This window comes from Chenopodium quinoa, unplaced genomic scaffold (assembly GCF_001683475.1).
Source record: "Chenopodium quinoa cultivar QQ74 unplaced genomic scaffold, ASM168347v1, whole genome shotgun sequence".
Lineage (NCBI taxonomy): Eukaryota > Viridiplantae > Streptophyta > Magnoliopsida > Caryophyllales > Amaranthaceae > Chenopodium > Chenopodium quinoa.
In genome coordinates, this window is record NW_018744593.1 from 4,841,072 (window position 1) to 4,859,076 (window position 18,005).

At 39.7% G+C, this 18,005-nt stretch overlaps 1 protein-coding gene across 1 annotated transcript; it reads right to left on the reverse strand.

Moving 5' to 3' along the window:
* Positions 1-12,128: 12,128 nt before the first annotated feature.
* Positions 12,129-15,068, reverse strand: LOC110699853 (putative uncharacterized protein DDB_G0290521). Its single transcript, XM_021877365.1, has 5 exons — positions 14,774-15,068; positions 13,238-13,435; positions 13,022-13,161; positions 12,410-12,542; positions 12,129-12,295 (listed from the first exon to the last, which is right to left on the reverse strand). Exons 1-5 carry the CDS (start codon positions 15,066-15,068, stop codon positions 12,129-12,131), a joined length of 933 nt encoding a protein of 310 aa, XP_021733057.1.
* Between the last annotated feature and the right edge of the window lie 2,937 nt (positions 15,069-18,005).

An 18,005-nucleotide genomic window follows, 5' to 3' on the forward strand; every position in this document is an offset into this window, starting at 1 on the left:
ACTATATAGGTCGGATGGTGGAAGGTGTTGTAAGTTAGCAAACATTTGGCACTCTGGACATTTCTTGACATATTGGATGCAATCATGTTCCATTGTGGACCAAAAGTACCCTAAACGTGAGATTATTTTTGGCGACCATTTTTCCATTCATGGGAGGTCCAAAAACACCTTTGTGAGTAACCTCCATAAGGCGTGTGTTCTCGGGTTGGTCTATACATGATAAGCTTTGACCATTCGGCCCTTTTTTACCCAATAGACCATTAACCATCCTATAATGGGCTGCAAGCGTTCTCAAGAAGCGTTGGTCTTTAGATGAAATATTTTCAGGATATGTTCCATGAGTAATATATTGGAGGATATGATAATACCAGGGGCTTTCTCCTTCGATGTCATTTAATTTCTGTATTGCGTTGTAATAGGCTGGTTCATCTCTTCCTTCAACGCATAATGGCATCATATTTAAATGGTCAGGAATGTTGATCATTGAGGCTAATTTTGCTAGCGCATCGGCAAATTGATTTTCGTCCCTTGGGAGATTTAAAACGATATAATCAAATCGCTCGATGAGTTGGTCTAGATGTGCTTGGTATAATATCATTGTGGAGTTTTTGATTTTCCATTTTTTGAGTAAATGATTTATTATTAAACTAGAATCTCCATATACCTCTAATTTTTGCACACCTATGCTAGCTGCTGCTACTAATCCAACAATGCACGTTTCACATTCCGCGACATTATTAGTAGCCTCAAAGTCTAATTTGGCAGAGACTGGAGTATGTGCTCCCTCTGGACTTATTAGTAACACTCCTACGCCTCACCCTTTTTGGTTGGATGCGCCATCGAAGTACATTACCCACTTGTCGTCTTGTGTCTTGAGAATTTCTTCATCCGAAAGATGAGTGGTTTCTTCACGACTTGTTTGAATGGGATGTTGGGCAAAAAAATCGGATATTACCTTTCCTTTTATTGATTTTTCAGGATTATATTTGAGGTCGAATTCGGCCAACATCACCAACCATTTGGATATTCTTCCTTGTATGGGTGGTTGTTTAAACATATACTTTATTGGATTGTGTTGAGAAATCACATGAGTGGTGTGGGGAAGCATATAATGACGTAATTTTTTAGTTGCCCACACTAATGCTGAACACATTTTTTCTAAAGTGCTATATCTTATTTCATATTGAATATTACTTATATAGTATATTGCACGTTCTATTTTATCTACCTCTTGTGCGAGATGGCTCCTGTGGTCGTGTCTGTGACAATGATATAAAGTCTAAGAGGTAGTTTGGTACCTGGTGGTGCTAAAACTGGAGGACTTTTGAGATAGTTTTTTACTTTCTCAAAGGCCTCTTGGCATTGGTCGTCCCATTCATGTTTTTCTTCTTTTTTCAATTTTTTGAATATTGGCTCACAAGTCATTGTCAACTTACTAATGAATCGACTAAGGTACTGTAATTTGCCAAGAAACCCCCAAATTTGTTTTTCTGTTTGTGGGGGGAGGCATGTCAATAATTGCCTTTATTTTCGAGGGATTGATCTCAATGCCACGTGTGCTTACTACGTATCCGAGTAACTTGTCGGAAGTTACTCTGAAAGTGCATTTTTGTGGGTTCAATCTCATGTTGTACTCTTTTATTCGAGTAAAGAATTTGCGTAAAGATTTTACATGACCCATTCTATCTTTGGATTTTACGATCATATCATCCACATATACCTCTATTTTTGTGTGCATCATATCATGCAAGAGAGTCGTTGCTGTTCTTTGGTACATAGCTCTTGCATTTTTAAGACCAAATGGCATGACTGTGTAGCAATAAGTACCCCAAGGGGTATTAAAGCATGTCTTTTCTTCATCTTTTTTTCCCATTAGAATTTGGTTATAGCCCGCGTATCCATCCATGAAGGATAACATCACATGAGCAGCCGTATTATCCACCAATATATCAATATATGGGAGAGGGAAATCGTCTTTAGGACCAGCTTGGTTAAGGTCCCTAAAGTCGACACACATGCGAACTCGTCCATCCTATTTAGGGGCTGGGACGATGTTCGCTACCCATTATGGGTAATTACTTACGCAAATGAAACCTGCGTTCAACTGTTTTTGTACTTTTTCTTTTATTTTTTAAGCAACGTCGGGTTTCATTCGTCGAAGCTTTTGTTTTACTGGTTTAGTCATAGGATTCAAGGGAATGGTATGTTCCGCAATTTCCCCATTTATTCAAGGCATGTCCTTGTATGACCAAGCAAACACGTCTTCGAATTCTTTAAGCGTCGATATGAGATTCGATCGCTCTTTTGGATTTAAGGTTAAGCCAATTTTGACTTATTTCTTATTTTCATTTGTTCCTATATTAATCGTTTCAGTTTCTTCGATCACAGGATTCTTTTGTTCTCGTTCATTCATTAATTCAATCAATTTATTAATGTCATCGTCTTCGTTAGATTGATTATTGTAGCATTCAAAAGATTCAAGAGAAGGCATATACTCGGAAATAGAGCCCATATTATTGAAATCAAAAGAAAGTACATCAAGATAGGAATCCTTTTTGGGATACTTGTCCTTATAACTAGAAAGTAAAGACTTAGTAATGGCCAGAAGGCCTAAATTCTCAGCTTCCTTAAAATCTGAACTAGACTCGTCGTCGGATTCTTCAAACATTTGTCCTTCGCATGTGGCGATTTCCAGCTTGTCACCCTTGTGGTTAGTCCACTTGAAGGTCTTCTCCATCCATGCTTGAAAGTATTATTGAGAGGGGTGATCAATGAGGTTAGGTCGAAAGCTTCATCTTGGATGATATTTTGATTGGTTATGATAGCACCCTAGAGTTGGGTGTTTTGATTGAGTGATGTTTAAGTCATCATTCAAGATGTAGCAATCGTGAAAAATCTTGAATCCAAGCTTCTTGATACCTTCAAGAACTAGTGGTTCTGGAAAGTCGTAGCATGGGTAATTCTCCCCCTCGCTAATGAATTGCCCATTAAGGGTTTGATTGTAAGATGGAAGTAAGAAAATTATCCCTTTCTTATTGTTGCTCCTACGTGTCCTTACTTTGGCATTGTGAGCTTCGAGTTCTTCCTTGGTTGGTTTATATCCCAATCCAAAGGAGAAGCTTTTGTTTGGGATATGAAGTAAGATAGATTTCTTCATTCCTATTCCCAAAGGCATCCCAGGAAAGTAACTACTCTTGAATAAGATGTTGTTTACTATTGGGGTGGAATATGGATCAAGTTTGAAAGGTGCATCAAGATCTTCATCCATTTCTAGTGTGCACATAGCCTCTGCAGCGAATCCCCACATATCTTCTTCATCATTGTCATGGTTTATCTCTAAAAGAGATTGATCGTTTATTGCGACTTTTAGAGGAGAAGCATGTATATTCATAGGAAGACCTTAATAGTTCAACCTAATCATTTGATGGAGCGAAGGCGGTATTGCTCCAAGTTCATGTATCCAAGGACGTCCAAGAAGAAGGTTGAATGTAGTTTTTATGTCCATGAAATGGAATTCAACCATCTTTTGTATTGGGCCTGTGGTAATTGGTAGCTTAACAGTTCCACACACCAATCTCCTTGAATTATCGTAGGCCCTAATGCTTGGTGTTGTTGCATGAAAATCTTTTTCTGGGTCTAGGCCTAGATATTTCGCGGTTCGTAATGGGCACACATTGGCGGCGGACCCATTGTCAACTAAAGTAAGAGGGATGCTATATCCCTTGCACCCCACAGTTAGATATAATGCATTATTGTGAGGGGTGTCTTTTAATGGCAAATCATCACTAGTAAAGATGATTAATTTGTTGGATTTTTCGCTAGTAAGCAAGCTAACAAGATCCTAGGGAGTTGTGTCCGTACTTACAAACAAAGCAGTTAGAGCATTCATTAGAGACGAGGAGTTCCCAAATGCTAACATTTGCCTTACATTGATGAAGTTGTTTGACCAATGGATCTTCTACCTCAGGTGGAGGCGGTATTGGATTTTTAGTTTGACCTTGATTGCTTGGTTGAAGATCCATTTGGTTGTGTTTGATAGACTTTCCCAGAATGAGTTAGGTGATTAATCTCGTTTGGATTAGTCTTAGTACTTGTGAACTAGTGTTCTTCTAGAGGCGTTGAATGTGCCTCCATTTATAAATGTTCCATGAGTTGTGCTTGATGCCATTGTTCATCTAGGGAAAGGTTGGACAAATCTTGCGATTTTCCCAAAAAATGATCCCAATCAAGCGCTCCACTTGTTTTAACTTGGAGACAAGGTGGAGGTGGGACTGCGGCATATTTTGAGATATATAGGTCTTTAAAGTCGTCGTCCCATAATCCACACACTTCATTAGTTGCCCCTATGAGTGTTGTGGTTAGAGTTTTCCCCATGGGGGGAGTGATGTAATCCAAAGGAAACTCATCACTCCTCACGTGGTCCTCATCAATATAAAATATTCCCAATGGGGAAACATTATTATTAGGCTTAGGCGTGGGAATTTTCCCATCGTCTACTAGATCTTGAATCTTGTGTTTCAAAACAAAGCAACGTTCGGTATCATGCCCAACACCCCTATGATAAGTACAATAAGCATTGCCATCCCACTGAGGATTTCTTCTTTCTATGGGAAGAGGAGGCGTTGGCCCAGTTGGTGAGAGTAATCCCTTTTCATTTAATTTTTCTAACAATTCTTTATAAGCTAAAGGGAATTGCGTGAATTTTCTTTCTCTTGTCTTTTTCGATGATCGTTATTATTATATTGTGAGGACGTTGCAAAAACATCACTAGAGGATGAAGTGTTATCATTCCCCTTCTTGTAGTTTTTCTTAGGTTGATGATGATGAGGCTTGCTTGCGTGTTCTTTGGCAACATCATCTTTAATCCTAGTGGCCACGGAATAGACCTTTTGAAAAGTGTCTAGACCAAGGTAGCGTAGATGCTTGTTGTACTTTTCATGATAATTGTCAATGAATTTTTGTTCTAACTCGAGTTCGGGCAGCCTTTAGGCAAGGTTAGTCGCCTTTTCTCGCCATCTACCATAAAAAGCAAGGAAACCTTCATCGTCGCCTTGCTAAAGCATTTCCAGTTCACACAGAGTTGATTTGAACTCTACGTTACTCTCATATTGGGTGATGAAAGCCGAAACTACATCTTCCCATGTGTTTTTGAATTTGGCATCTAGCCCATAGTACCACTCTCTTGCGGCTGGGTCTAGAGATAAAGGGAATGTCAAAACATAGAGCTTAGGATCAACTCCCTTTAGAGCTATGGTGCCAGTAAAACTCATTAGATGATTTTTTGGGTTATTGGTCACCTTAAATATTGGTAAGTCTGTAGCTACAAAATTTTCAGGTAAAGTAAGTCCCACAGGAGGAGCAAACTTTCTGCGTCAAAGTACTTGTTCCCCATATTAGAGCGAAGGACAAGTTTCTCCAACGTATTCTCTCGTTCGGCTAAAGCATCCATTTTTTGTTTTATAGCTAAAGCCTCGACCTCTTTCATTTCAGTCTTTTCAATTTTCTTGATTCTTCTAGTCTTGGCTTCTTGAGCCTTTTCCTCTCTCATGTGAATAATCTCTTCTTGGAGTTGTTCGATGGTAGACATTGTTGGACTAGGATGAGTTGACAATGGGAGATGGTTCGAAAGGGGTGGATTGTTGGATAGTAAACGTTGAATGCGAGTGCCTGGGTGTCTTCGTCCCCAAGCGTGGTAACCAGCCCTAAAGGAAATACGAGAAGTTAAGAAAACTGACACGCTTGCTTTGAGAAAAGAAAAGAAAAGAAAGTGAAAGGAACAAAAAAGACGCAAATTACATTCGAAGAGACATCATCGCTTTCAACAATTCATAAATAACGATATTGTTTGGACGATCCAGTAGTTCACGAAGAATCAAAACGGTCTCGCAGCAGAAGGCGCACACGCTACTAGGTTGCGCTCGATAAGCGCGCGTAGCCCTAGACTTGTGCTCGGTGTGGTCGCGCAACTCAATGAGTTGCGCGCGCCACCTGTTCGAGCAGGTTTTTTTTTTCGAACGATGGTTTTTTTTCCTTTATTAAGTTTTTTTTTGAAAGTTTTTTTTTAATCATATGATATCTTTTGAACGTGACTCAAAACTACGAAGGGACAACTTCGTAGTTGGGAACCAAAGCTAAGACTAAAAACGAGGAAAAAAGTATCCTATACACGTCGCAAATAGTCATGTAATCACTTTAGCATACGAGAGAACCATCAAATCACATAATGCCATTCTAAGGTCAAGGTTTTAGGTGTCCAAGAGTACCATATCTTAAGAAACAATGCACGAGTCAATCACTCAACATGTTGACCCATGACATACCTCTCCCAACAATTTGTTGGCGATATGGGGTAGGATGATTGTTATTGATTTTGGGATAGAAGCCTGGTGTTGGTGACCCCTAGTCAATGAGCCAATCCCCAATAATTAGAAAGTGCTTATGATTATGCATGATGCAATGTTGCTTGTTTGGCTTTTACTTTCGTGAAAAAGGAGGATATTATGCGTTCAAGTCTCGCTCTCCAACTAGAGATTATCCAAGTTAGCCCTCATCACAACTCATAGGTAACCTAACGGAAACATTGAACCATAACTAAGAACTAATCTTGTAACCTCTAAGTCCCTAGTGGAGTCGCCACTGTGAGGAGGGTGTGCCCATCGTAGGGGATCCTTCTCCTCTATGGCCATGGCCCTTTAAAAGCCTAGGACTCTACACTTTTTAAGGTGTGTTAGGATTTGAATTCCTGACTGTTTGGGGGACCTTGAATTAGAGTTGATCCTATCATTACAATTTTTTTGTAAGAAACTAATACGGAGTCGCCAATAAGTTTTAGGAAAACTCATAAACCTCGTTCATGACTTTCTCCCAAGTAGGGTTCATGGGATATTTAGCATGAATCATAAGTTTACCCATGCCCAAATTGGTCTACTTGTACCAGAAATGAGTTCGGGAGCAAGGGTACTAAAATAACGTTCCTTTTAGGGAGGAATCTCTATTCTAGCCCAAGTGCGGCCTCTACTAGCTCTTCCTTTTTCACAATTTCATTACCAAACAATATATGCAGCGTGATACCTAAAATTAAGCTAGTTGATTTTATTTACACGTGTCCATCACATAAAGATTACATTGCAACGAATGTCGTTATTCTTTGTTATTCAAATTCGTGAAGAGAACAAAATAAACAAGATTCGCCTTGTCTTAAGTGAAAAAACAACAATTAGTTATTCCAATTCTAGTCTTTAGTTAACGCAAGATACTATGTGAAATTGATTAATTTAAAGTTTATTTTAGGTGATCAAGCAACACTAATAATTAGTTGATTAAAAGTTGTTTAAGCAAGAAAAGAAAGGAGGTTTATTTAAGTGCTCGGGATTTTACCACTTTTCCTTGCTGGATCTTCGTTTAGAACACTTATGGACTCCTTCTTGTTCGAGAACCTCCACCGTAAGAACAAATAATAAAAAAGGGTGAGCGTTTGGGACAAGGGGATGATTAGTGCATAAGCTCACAAGTTTTTACTTACTTCTTAGGTTAATTTATGTATCTTTCAAAGCTCGTATTGAACCCCTATTTATAGGGAATGGGTGAGTTTAGGGTTTTGAACAGTCTACCGCAGCAGGTGGCGCGCGCAACTCAATAGGTTGCGCGCGGCTGCTGTGCGCAAGTGATTAAGCTGCTTTATGGTAAGATTCGATTCAGTATATTTATGAAATTCTGAATCTTTTGCAAGCGCACCACTGGAGGTTACGCTAGGTGTCATGCGTAACCTTCTGTGTTGCGCGCGCCAGGCCAGTACAACTCCTTGAGTTGCGTGCAGTTTTTCCTGTGGCAGCCCTAGATTTTAACCTAGGCGCTTCTAAATCTATCAAAATTAGGTTTAATCTCGGGATTAGGTCTAATTGCTGATCGGGCTTAGTATTAACATGCTTTAGTTCATTTTATTTTGGGTCAAGCTAGTTAGGTTATGTGTTTAGGCTTTAATCAATAATCCATAAGGATTCTTCACTGCAATCCAACACAAAGATGGACATATTTATCGTCATAGCACTTTCGGTCGGGATAGTGGACTAAAAAGTAGATGTCTACAACTTTAATTTTAGCCTTTTTTAGATTTTCGATAAGCCTTCATTTGGGTTTTTTCTTCTCGTAGGGCCTTTATGTTTTGGAGTTCCTCTCTAAATTTCTCCAATGTTGCTTTGTCACCCATGATTGGACTAAGATTTGAATGTGGAATATGATCAAGTAATGTGTATCACGAGAACTTGAGCGCGTTCACTTAAAACCTTTTCTGCCAAGCATTCAAATAATAAACAAAAGTAAAAAAAAAAAATATCGTTTTTATTTTTCCTTCTAATACGAATTCACTTTAAGCAAGTTTGTTGATGGAAAATGTCAATAAATTCATGAACATTTATTAATGGAATGTCATGATTTATGTTGACTTCAACAAGGTATTCATCTAAGGATTTCACTTTAGGTGAACTGTTTTCGAAAAAGGTAGAAGAAAATGAAAAGGGAAGTTGGATTGAAAAACGCTCATCTACTTTTTAGAAATACTAATCAACCCGAATGAACTCCTTAAAATGATCAATATACTAGATTGTGGTATTTGTTGATCATTTAGATTTCAATAGAGATCTTTTTTTTTTTTTTTTTTTTTTTTAAGATTCTTATATTGCTCATCTTTAAAGGATAAATACTATTGGTTTAAATAGAATGGTTGCCTCCGAACGTAAAATCCAAGAAATAATTAAATTATTTTCTCGGATTTATCACTCATTCTTTTTTTTAGTTGACAATAATTTTTTTTAGTTTCTCTTTTTGTATCATACTCTTTTTTTTTTTTTTTTTTTTTTTTTTTTTTTGTGAGGCAATTATCCCAAGTAAGGTTCTCAAGATTTTCTTTTTAATCCATAGAAGAGTTAAATAAATTATACTCTTAAATCAAGGTTAATTAATTATAACTAAAAGATGATGACCATGAAAAATAGTCATGTTTAGGAGTGGGAATATTGATGATGTACTTTAAGGGTATGTGAACTTCCAATGATGAACTGTATAAGAGGTAATTCCATTAGTTCAATTAAAAAGTATGTAAACAAATCATCATAATCGAAAATAGTATTGCGCGCAATTTTCCGTCTTGCGCTAAGGTGGAGAGTGCAACTTAGATAGTAGAGCCATCCACATGCGTTTTATTTTTATTTTTATTTTTTGCGAAAATTAAGGATAACGCAAGAATTTTTTTTTTGAATTTTGAAAATAAGAGAAGATAGAAGACATGTTTTTGGGAAAAAAAAAATTTAAAAAGTAAAAAAAAAAAACTATTAAAAAACATGTTTTTTTGGAATTTTTTTTTTTTTTATAAGAAAAGAAAAGACTAATGAAGTAAAAGCAACTAAGTTAGACAACGTTGTTAGCTAAAGAGATATTATTAGCACCTACTTAACGATTAACCTTGAAGCGGTAAGATCGTTTTTTCCCGTATAACATTGCTCGTAACGAGTAAAAGTTAACATTGAACAGTGGGCGCGCGCAAGACTTTGAGTTGCGCGGAAGAGCCGCGCACAAATTCTGGATTTGCGCTTGGAGGGGCGCGCAACTTTGACAGTTGCGCGCACCACCTGGCAGGTTTGACTTTTTTTTTTTTTTTTGGTAAATTGAAATGCAGAATTTTTTTATTTTTTTTGTCGAGCCACTTTTTTTTTTGCCAATTTTTCAATATCTCTAGGTAACAAGTTGGAATTTTATTAAACTATACATGAGGAATATAAGCACATTGTCATGTAGTCACATAAGCACATAAAAGGAACCGTCAAAGCATATATGCCATTCTATGGTCAAGGCTTGGGTGTCAAAAGGTACCATATCTTAAGAACGATGTATGAATCAATCACTCAACGTGTTGACATATGGCATGATTCTCCTAACATTTTGCTGGCGCTATGGGTGAGAGGATTGTTATTGATTTTGGGATAGAAGTCTGGTGTTGGCGACCCCTAGTCAATGAGCCAATCCCCAATGGTTAAAGTGTGCTATGATTATGCATGATGCAATGTTGCTTATTTGGCTTTTACTCTTGTGAAAAAGGAAGATATTATGCATTTAAGTCTCGTTCTCTAACTAGAGATTATCCAAGTTAGCCTTCATTATAACTCATAGGTAACCTAAGTTGGAAACCTTGAACCATAACCAAAAAGCTAATCTTGTAACCTCTAAGTCCCCAGTGGAGTCGCCACTATGAGGAGGGTAGCTCGTCGTTGGGGATCCCACTTCCTATATGCCCATGGCTCTTTAAAAGCCTAGAACTTTACACTTTTGAAGGTGTATTAGGATTTGAATTCCTGACTGTTTGGGGGATCTTGAATTAGAATTGATTCTATCATTACGCTTTTTTGTAAGAAACTAATAAGGAGTTGCCAATAAGTTTTAGGAAAACTCATAAACCTCATTCATACCTTTCTCCCAAGTAGTGTTCAAGGGATAATTAGCATGAATCATAAGTTTACCCATGCCCAAATTGGTCTACTAAACCAGAAATGAGTTCGGGAGCGAGGATACTAAGATAACGTTCCTTTTTTGAGGGGAATCGCCATCCTAGCCCTAGTGCAGCTTCTACTAGCTATTCCTTTTTCACAATTTCATTACCAAACAATATATGCAACATGGTACCTAAAACTAAGTTAATTGATTTTATTTACAAATATTAATCACAAAAAGTCTACATTGCAACAAATGTCAATATTCTTTTGTAATTCAAATTCGTGAAAGGAATACGAAATAAACAATATCCGCTTTGACTTAGGTGATAAAACAACAATTTAATTATTCGATTCTAGTCTTTAATAAACGTAAGATACTATGTGAAATTAATTAATTCGAGTTTATTTAAAGTGATCAAACAACACTAATTAATTGATTAAAGTTATTTTAAACAAGAAGAAAAATGTGGTTGATCTAAGAGCTCAGAAAATTAACTATTCTCCTTAGTTTTCTAGATCTTGTTTTGGATGTTTATGGACCTTCCTTCTTCTCCGTACCTCCAAGGCTTCAATGGAATAAATTAGGGTTGGAGAGTATTTCGGAAGATAGGGGAAAAGTAGTATGATAGCAAGAGAGTATGAGAGATTAGGGATTTAAGAGTTTAGGGTTTTTAATTCTGAATTTTTTTTTTGTGATTAGGGCTCTAATGAAGACCCCTATTTATAGGCATAGGAATCTAGGTTTAGGATTTCAGAGCCGCGGCGTCAGGTGGCGCGCACAACTCTCAGAGTTGTGCTGGAGTGCCGAGCGCAACTCTAAGACAGGCGCGCGGCAGGCGCTCGCAACTTTGAGAGTTGCGTGCGGTGCGATTTGTCTTATACGAAAACGCGTTTATAAAACGTCCATAACTTTTGATTGTGAAGTCGGATTAAGGCAAAATAATATATCATTGGGAAGCTCTAAATGTATAATTTTTAATACAGTTTAAATTAGGTTAAAACCTGTTATGGATCAAAAGATATGGCTGTTTGAGTGCAAGGGTGTCAGTTTTAAGGCCCAGTTTAGTATTTTGATGATAATTTCTTCGTTTTAGATCGGAATTAGGCTTATAATATACCGTTGGAAAGCTCTTTGAAAGGGCTATCGAACTGTATAGGCCTTGAACGGATATTGAGTGGTTAAATTTTCTATTTGGCTCGATTTTTAACAATGTAAGACCTATTTGATCTAATCATTGCATATGACGCATTTAGGTCCGTTAATATTCAAGATTAAACATATATGAACATGTTTTAGTCCTAATTAGTACTCTAAATAGGCTCTAAGATAATTTGGTCTCAAATGTAGGTTCTAACTTACTTAATATTGTATTTCAAAGTCCATTAACACTTCAACTTTAATCTAGCATAAAGAACGAGTTTTTGTAACATCATCGCACTTCCCGTCGGGACAAGAGGCCAAGAGAAGGTGTCTACAAAGGGCATAGCCAGGTTCAGCACAACATGATTGGGGACCTTGTAATGAACAACACGAGGATGATCAGTAGGGAAGTTATGTTGCTCAGCATCCCCAGCGCTGTCAACCATAGCCCAAAATGTCTGAAAGCGAGCCTGCTGCTCGTCACGTGGCCCATATAAACGATTCACTCAGCGGGCTGTAGCTTCCCAGCCCCCATCATGATGATCAGTGAGTAGCTTGTTAAAAGCAGGCGAGAGGGCAAAGGATTTGAGTGCTTCCTTCTTAGCAGCACTACGCTCACCATCCTGTTCAGCCTGCAACCGAGACACCTTGGCCTCCAATGACTGCACCTTAGCTTGGGCAGAATCCAACTCCGTCTCACAGTCTTTCAGTTTCCTTTTGAGGGGCTTGAAATCCTATAGGTGAAGTTGAAGGGTATCCGCTCTCTCTTTTTGCGGACCCAGCTCACCAACTATTGCAGCCTTCTCAGAACAAACTCGCTCAATCTCCCATTCCTTTTTAGCCAAAGTAGCACTCTGATTTTGATATGCCCTCTCCGTAGAAATCAAAGAATTAGCTAATTCCCCAACAGACTTGGTGAGCTGCAAAATGACAAAGAACAAATAACGATAAGTTATAAAAAAACAAAATAAGCAGGGAAAAGGGACAAGAGAGACAAAAAATAGAAGAACAACAAAGAATGGAAGAGTAGAAGTAAAGCAAACAAACCTTCTGGAGGTTGTGGCAAGTAGTGGCAGCTAGAAGACTGACAAAACTGCTGGTGGGAGTCAGTAGGCAGCCTGATACCTTGAGTAAGACGGTATCCTAGAGTGCCACCCTGCTGTGGGTTGTCCACAAAGAGGGACTCATCAGCCCAGACAAAAAGGTGCATTCTCAGCCCCAGCTGTGCATAGAATAGGACGTAAAGCAGCGTCAATAAGCACCTCCCCAAACTCCATAGGCCCAGTAGGGCGGAAGGTGCCACCGGCAGACCGAGAAGTCGTCGAGAGCGGATTTTCAAAAGCATCACCCAGGATTGGTGAACAAAACGATTGAGCTCGCTGGAATTATGGGTCCTAACCTCTTTCGCAGCATTTTCGCCAAGAAGGCCAGTGTTAGAGGAATGGGAGGTAAGAGGATCCAAATTAGAGGAGGTGCGAGCCCTCTTGGCAGTAGGCTGCTCGTCAGTAGCAGTGGGGAAGACAGAGGGATCCTCCAGGTCTATAAATTGGGGGGGCCCGTTGTTGTGCTCCAGCAAACTGAGAATGACGACCCCGACTGGCGCTTCGCAAACGACCTAGAAGCCTAAAAGGACGAGGAGTAATTCTGGGAAGCTCCGTAATAACATCACTAGGAAGCTCAAATCCAGTAGTTTGATCAGGAGGAACAACAAATTCTTTGGCAGCAATAGAAGTGCCAATACTAGTCGTAGAGAGCAAAACATGCTCAGCAGAAGGTGTGGGTTTCTCACCCACCGCAGCATCAACCTCAACCCCTGTTTCAGGGGGGAAATTAAGAACGTTGTCAACAAAATCATCGACATTATCATCTTTACTATCAATAAAAGCTTGTTTCTCTTGCTGATTTACTTGGGAGGACCGAGGTGCTACCTAGCCGGAAGCCTCAGCAGGGTCCTTCGCAGTAGACGAAGCTCCCCGTGCCATTAACGCCTCAGATCCCGAAGTAACGTCTCTCGACTCAGCAGTAACGTCCCTCGGCTAGTTTTGAGGTGCCCGTTGACTTCCTACAATAGAAGAAGAAGGCTCAGCTTCAGTCTTACTTGGTTCAGAGAGATCTGTGGGAGTTACAATTCCAAAGACATATCTCAGCTTAGCTGGAGCCAAACGGATTTCACCCTTCAATGCGCCAACGCGAACCTCCAAAGTATCAAAAAGTTCAGGGGGTTATCAAGAGTGGCAGTAATAGGGTCCTTCTAATTATCCTTTAGACCAAGAAGCCACCTATCCATTTGTCATAACCCGACACAGCAGTGAAAAACAACAAAAAATTATAAGGCAAGGGAAGGCAAAGGTGAGTAGAAAAACTCTAAAAACAAAGTAGGAGAACACATACCAGACTCATTAATAGAGGACAAGCGCATGGCAAAAAGTTGTGCGTTGCCAACAATATAAAGTGAGTTAGGTAGCCAGACCTTGGTAAACCTAGAGTCACCAGTATCAGCCCCCTGCAGCGCATCGTAAGCCTATGTCTCTTTGGCAGTGTCAGAAGGGGCAACGGTAACACCAACCATGTTAGTACGATCCACCCTGAAAATACTTGGTATAAAAGATGAGGGAACGGACACCAAGAAGAACTTGCTAGTCCAGTCTCGAAAGCAGCCAATCTTCGGGTAAGACAAAACCCTTCATCTTTGTGAGCCACGTAGTACTAGCCAGACTCAGGAGAGCTGGATGAAATCTGCTTCAAGCTCGTCAAGGAATTTAACAGATTCAGTGATTCAGGGTAGTGCATGAAGCGCAAAAACCACAACAAGAAGATCGGCGTATGAAGAGAAGCAGGATGGAGCAGGGAAAGACAAAGGTTGAAGGCACGAAAAACCTTATCCAAAGTAGGGTCCAAAAGAAAGCGTAGACCCAAATCTAGCTGCAAGGAAAAACAACAATGTGCCCATTAGGAGGGGCAGAGAACTTTAAGCCCTCAGCACGAAGGATCAGCTGGTACTCTGACCCGAATCCATAGAATTCCTAACCTAATCTCGGCAGATCCCACCTCTCAGCATCCTTACCCCAGTTGGAATCAAGCGTACAATTCCTGGGGCTAATACATCTCTCATCTAGATAAAATCAGACTTCCCTTCTTCCACTGGTTCAACCACATAGTGAGGCTGACAATCTTGGAAAAGCACGTTCACTAGGGGACTCAACAGCTTTGCCCACATTCTTCACATTAGAAGGAGAAGGAGAAGGAGAATGAGAAGGAGAAGGCGTAGGAGTTGGAGAGCCACCACCACGCACTACATAGTGATCAAACCGATTTACATCAGCCATATCATCAAGCCAAGCAAAACTGCTTAAAGGCTGCATATGGGGGATATGACTAACAAGGGACACATCAGGGGGGTTAGCTTTAACCTCGTTAGCTAAGAATTTATGGCGCATAGCACGCATTGTCAAACGTATGACATGCAAGAGGGCAACCCTATTATAAGTGAGTTCCCGCTCGCAGTAAGGGTCAAAAAAGTTGGGGCGATTTCGAGACCGAAAAGGGCGAAAAGTGCTACCGGCAGCGGGATGGCTACCACCTGATCTGGATTATATTGGAGGGGTCGCAGCAGTACTCACCCTACTTCCAGTAGGAAAATTGTCATCCTTCATAACAACTTGTATGGGGATAGGGGGAAAAGCAGAAGAAATAGAGGAAGTTTGCTCAAAACGCTCAACTGAGCGAGAAAGCTTAGGGGAAGAAACAGACTCAGTACGAGCATAGGGAGTACTTGGGTTCTAACTGTCAGAAGCGTCAGACATTTTTGGGATCTACAAACAACATAAAAACCCCAAAGACAAGAAAAATGGGGAGTAAAAGCAAAATCAGTTGTGCTCCAACGACAAATCTAAGCGAGATAAGAAAGGAAGGGAAGAAAAAAGGCAAGATTGAAGCAAATAAGCGCAACGAACAGCAAGAAGAAGGAAAGAATGCGTATGAATAGTAAAATTCAAAAATAAAAATTCAATCTTGCAAAGAAAACAAAGGGGGAATCTAATTTCGTAAACAAAAAAGAAATAAGGGTGCAAAGAACAAAGAAGAAGGTACAAAGAAAGTACCTTTCGTGAAGAAAAACCGCACACTCGACGGCACACCAGAGATGGCACACAACAACAATCGCAACCCCGAAAGATGAAAATCAAGCGAAGATGTTTGAAATACAATCAAAGGAAAAATAACCCCAATGCCGGGAAGAAATCAAGAACAATGAACAAATTGAAAGAGGCGAAGTTAATCACACAAAGACAAAATAAAAATTGACAAAAAGAAAGGGAGAATCACTTACAACAAAGGGTAGCAACCATTCACAAAAGAGCTATGACGGAAGAGAAAAGAGAGCAAAGAATTTTGAAAAAGGAGGAAGATGAAAAGAAAGGAAGTAAGAATAGGAAGTAAAAAAGAGGGGACAGTGAAATTAAATGTGGCATTTATAGGCAGGTTTAACTTAGTCTCTAAATTTCAAATCACCATACGGCCACAGTAAAATTATTGCACCCTGGATGGCCGACACGTGTCCCACGCATGCTAGACATCGTTCTCGCTAAAAAAAAAACCCTTCCTCTTCTTCAGCGAAAGTGATCAAAATTCCTCCCTATAAGTTCGTCATTCCTCACACTTCGCTCCTTGAACTAAGTATCGAGTAGGAGGATTGCTATTCAGTGACAAATCGCAGAGTATCAGTGAGGGGTACCAAGGGTCTCTTAGGTACTTTTCTTCGACACTCTTGTGAGAAAAAAGGATAGAGTGGAGTAACACCAAGGATCTCTTGGTACTGCACCACTTGATTCCTCAACATGTAAGCCCTCACCGTTCAAAGTAAGTGGCACAAAGACAAGCTCTCACATAGCAAGTTGGGCGCTAAAACAATAAGCACTCACTCTAGAAAATGATAACCTCCAAAAGTGTGAGCAAGTGCAAAATAAGCACACTTATAGTCTACAAAGATAAGACATGCTCAGCCAGAGCAAGGAGAGCAACAAAAGCAAATTTCTCAGCTTGAAGTGGGAAATTATCAAAATTTCTCGCTTAAACTCAGCTTTAATTTTTCAGCATTCAGCGGGGCGTGATCAAAATTCCTCGCTGAAACTTAGCTTGTAGTTTTTCAGCATTCAGCGGGGAGTGAACAAAATTCCTTGTTCAAGCTCAGCTCGTAATTTTTCAGCATTCAGCGGGGAGTGATCGAAATTTCCCACTCAACCTCAGCTCGTAATTTTTCAGCATCCAGCGAGAGTGACCATAATTCCTCGTTGCAAGCTCGTTATTCCTCAAACTTTAGCGGGAGTGATCGAAATTCCTCGCTGCAAGCTCGTTATTTCTCAAACTTCAGCGGGGGTGATCGGAATTCCTCGCTACAAGCTCGTTATTTCTCAAACTTCAGCGAGAGTGATCGAAATTCCTCGCTAGAGGCTCGTTATTTCTCAAACTTCAGCGTGAGTAATCAAAATTCCTCGCTGTAAGCTCGTTATTTCTCAAACTTCAGCAGGAGTGATCGAAATTCCTTGTTGCAAGCTCGTCACTTCTTCAAAACTTGAGGGCCTATTGTCGTCAACACCATTGTAATCAGTAACATCATCAACACTTTGCCACATGTTCTCTTAAGTCTTAGAACCACATGCACTCCTTAGACTTGAGGGGCTAGTTGTGTGGAGGGAGTCTTAGCTAGACGACTTGTAGAGTAATTATGGATAAGTTTGCACGCCCAAAACAGCTGGCATGAGATATCTCATACCACCTTTTGAGGGGCTAGTTGTATGGGATAGCTCCTGTTAAGCTATCACCACGCTCCCATCCTTGCTCATAAGGTGCGCACTCATCGCTTGAAGAATAATCAAAGGGGCTCATCAGTCCGTTAGAGTCGGCCTAGGGGCTGACTAAGTATGACTCCGCCCAAAGGAGATCATACACCTATAAGTAAGGAACCAAGTACAACGGAAAAGAGCTTAGACACACAAGTTATTACTCTCTCTCTCTCTATCTAAGTACACTTTTTCTCTCTAAACACATTCTAACTTAAGCATCGGAGGGGGGCTCCTCGAGCTACCCCCGAGCGTTGTTACGTTTGTCACCCTATGCAAGTTATCCAACTAGACCCAGCCCGCTCCAGTCCGAACCCCCTGATCCGTACCCGGAACACTTTAAATTTAAGAATCTTAGATATTAACAGTTTATGGGTGAATAATAATTAAACAAACATAATTATTTTCCATTAAACACCTATTTTGTAATTTGAAATGGCAAAAATACAAAAATAATACACTTCATTTTTTGAACTCAAAATTTTTCAGACAATGATTTATGTGCATAATTGTAGTTATTGCTATAATTTATCTCATGATCTACAA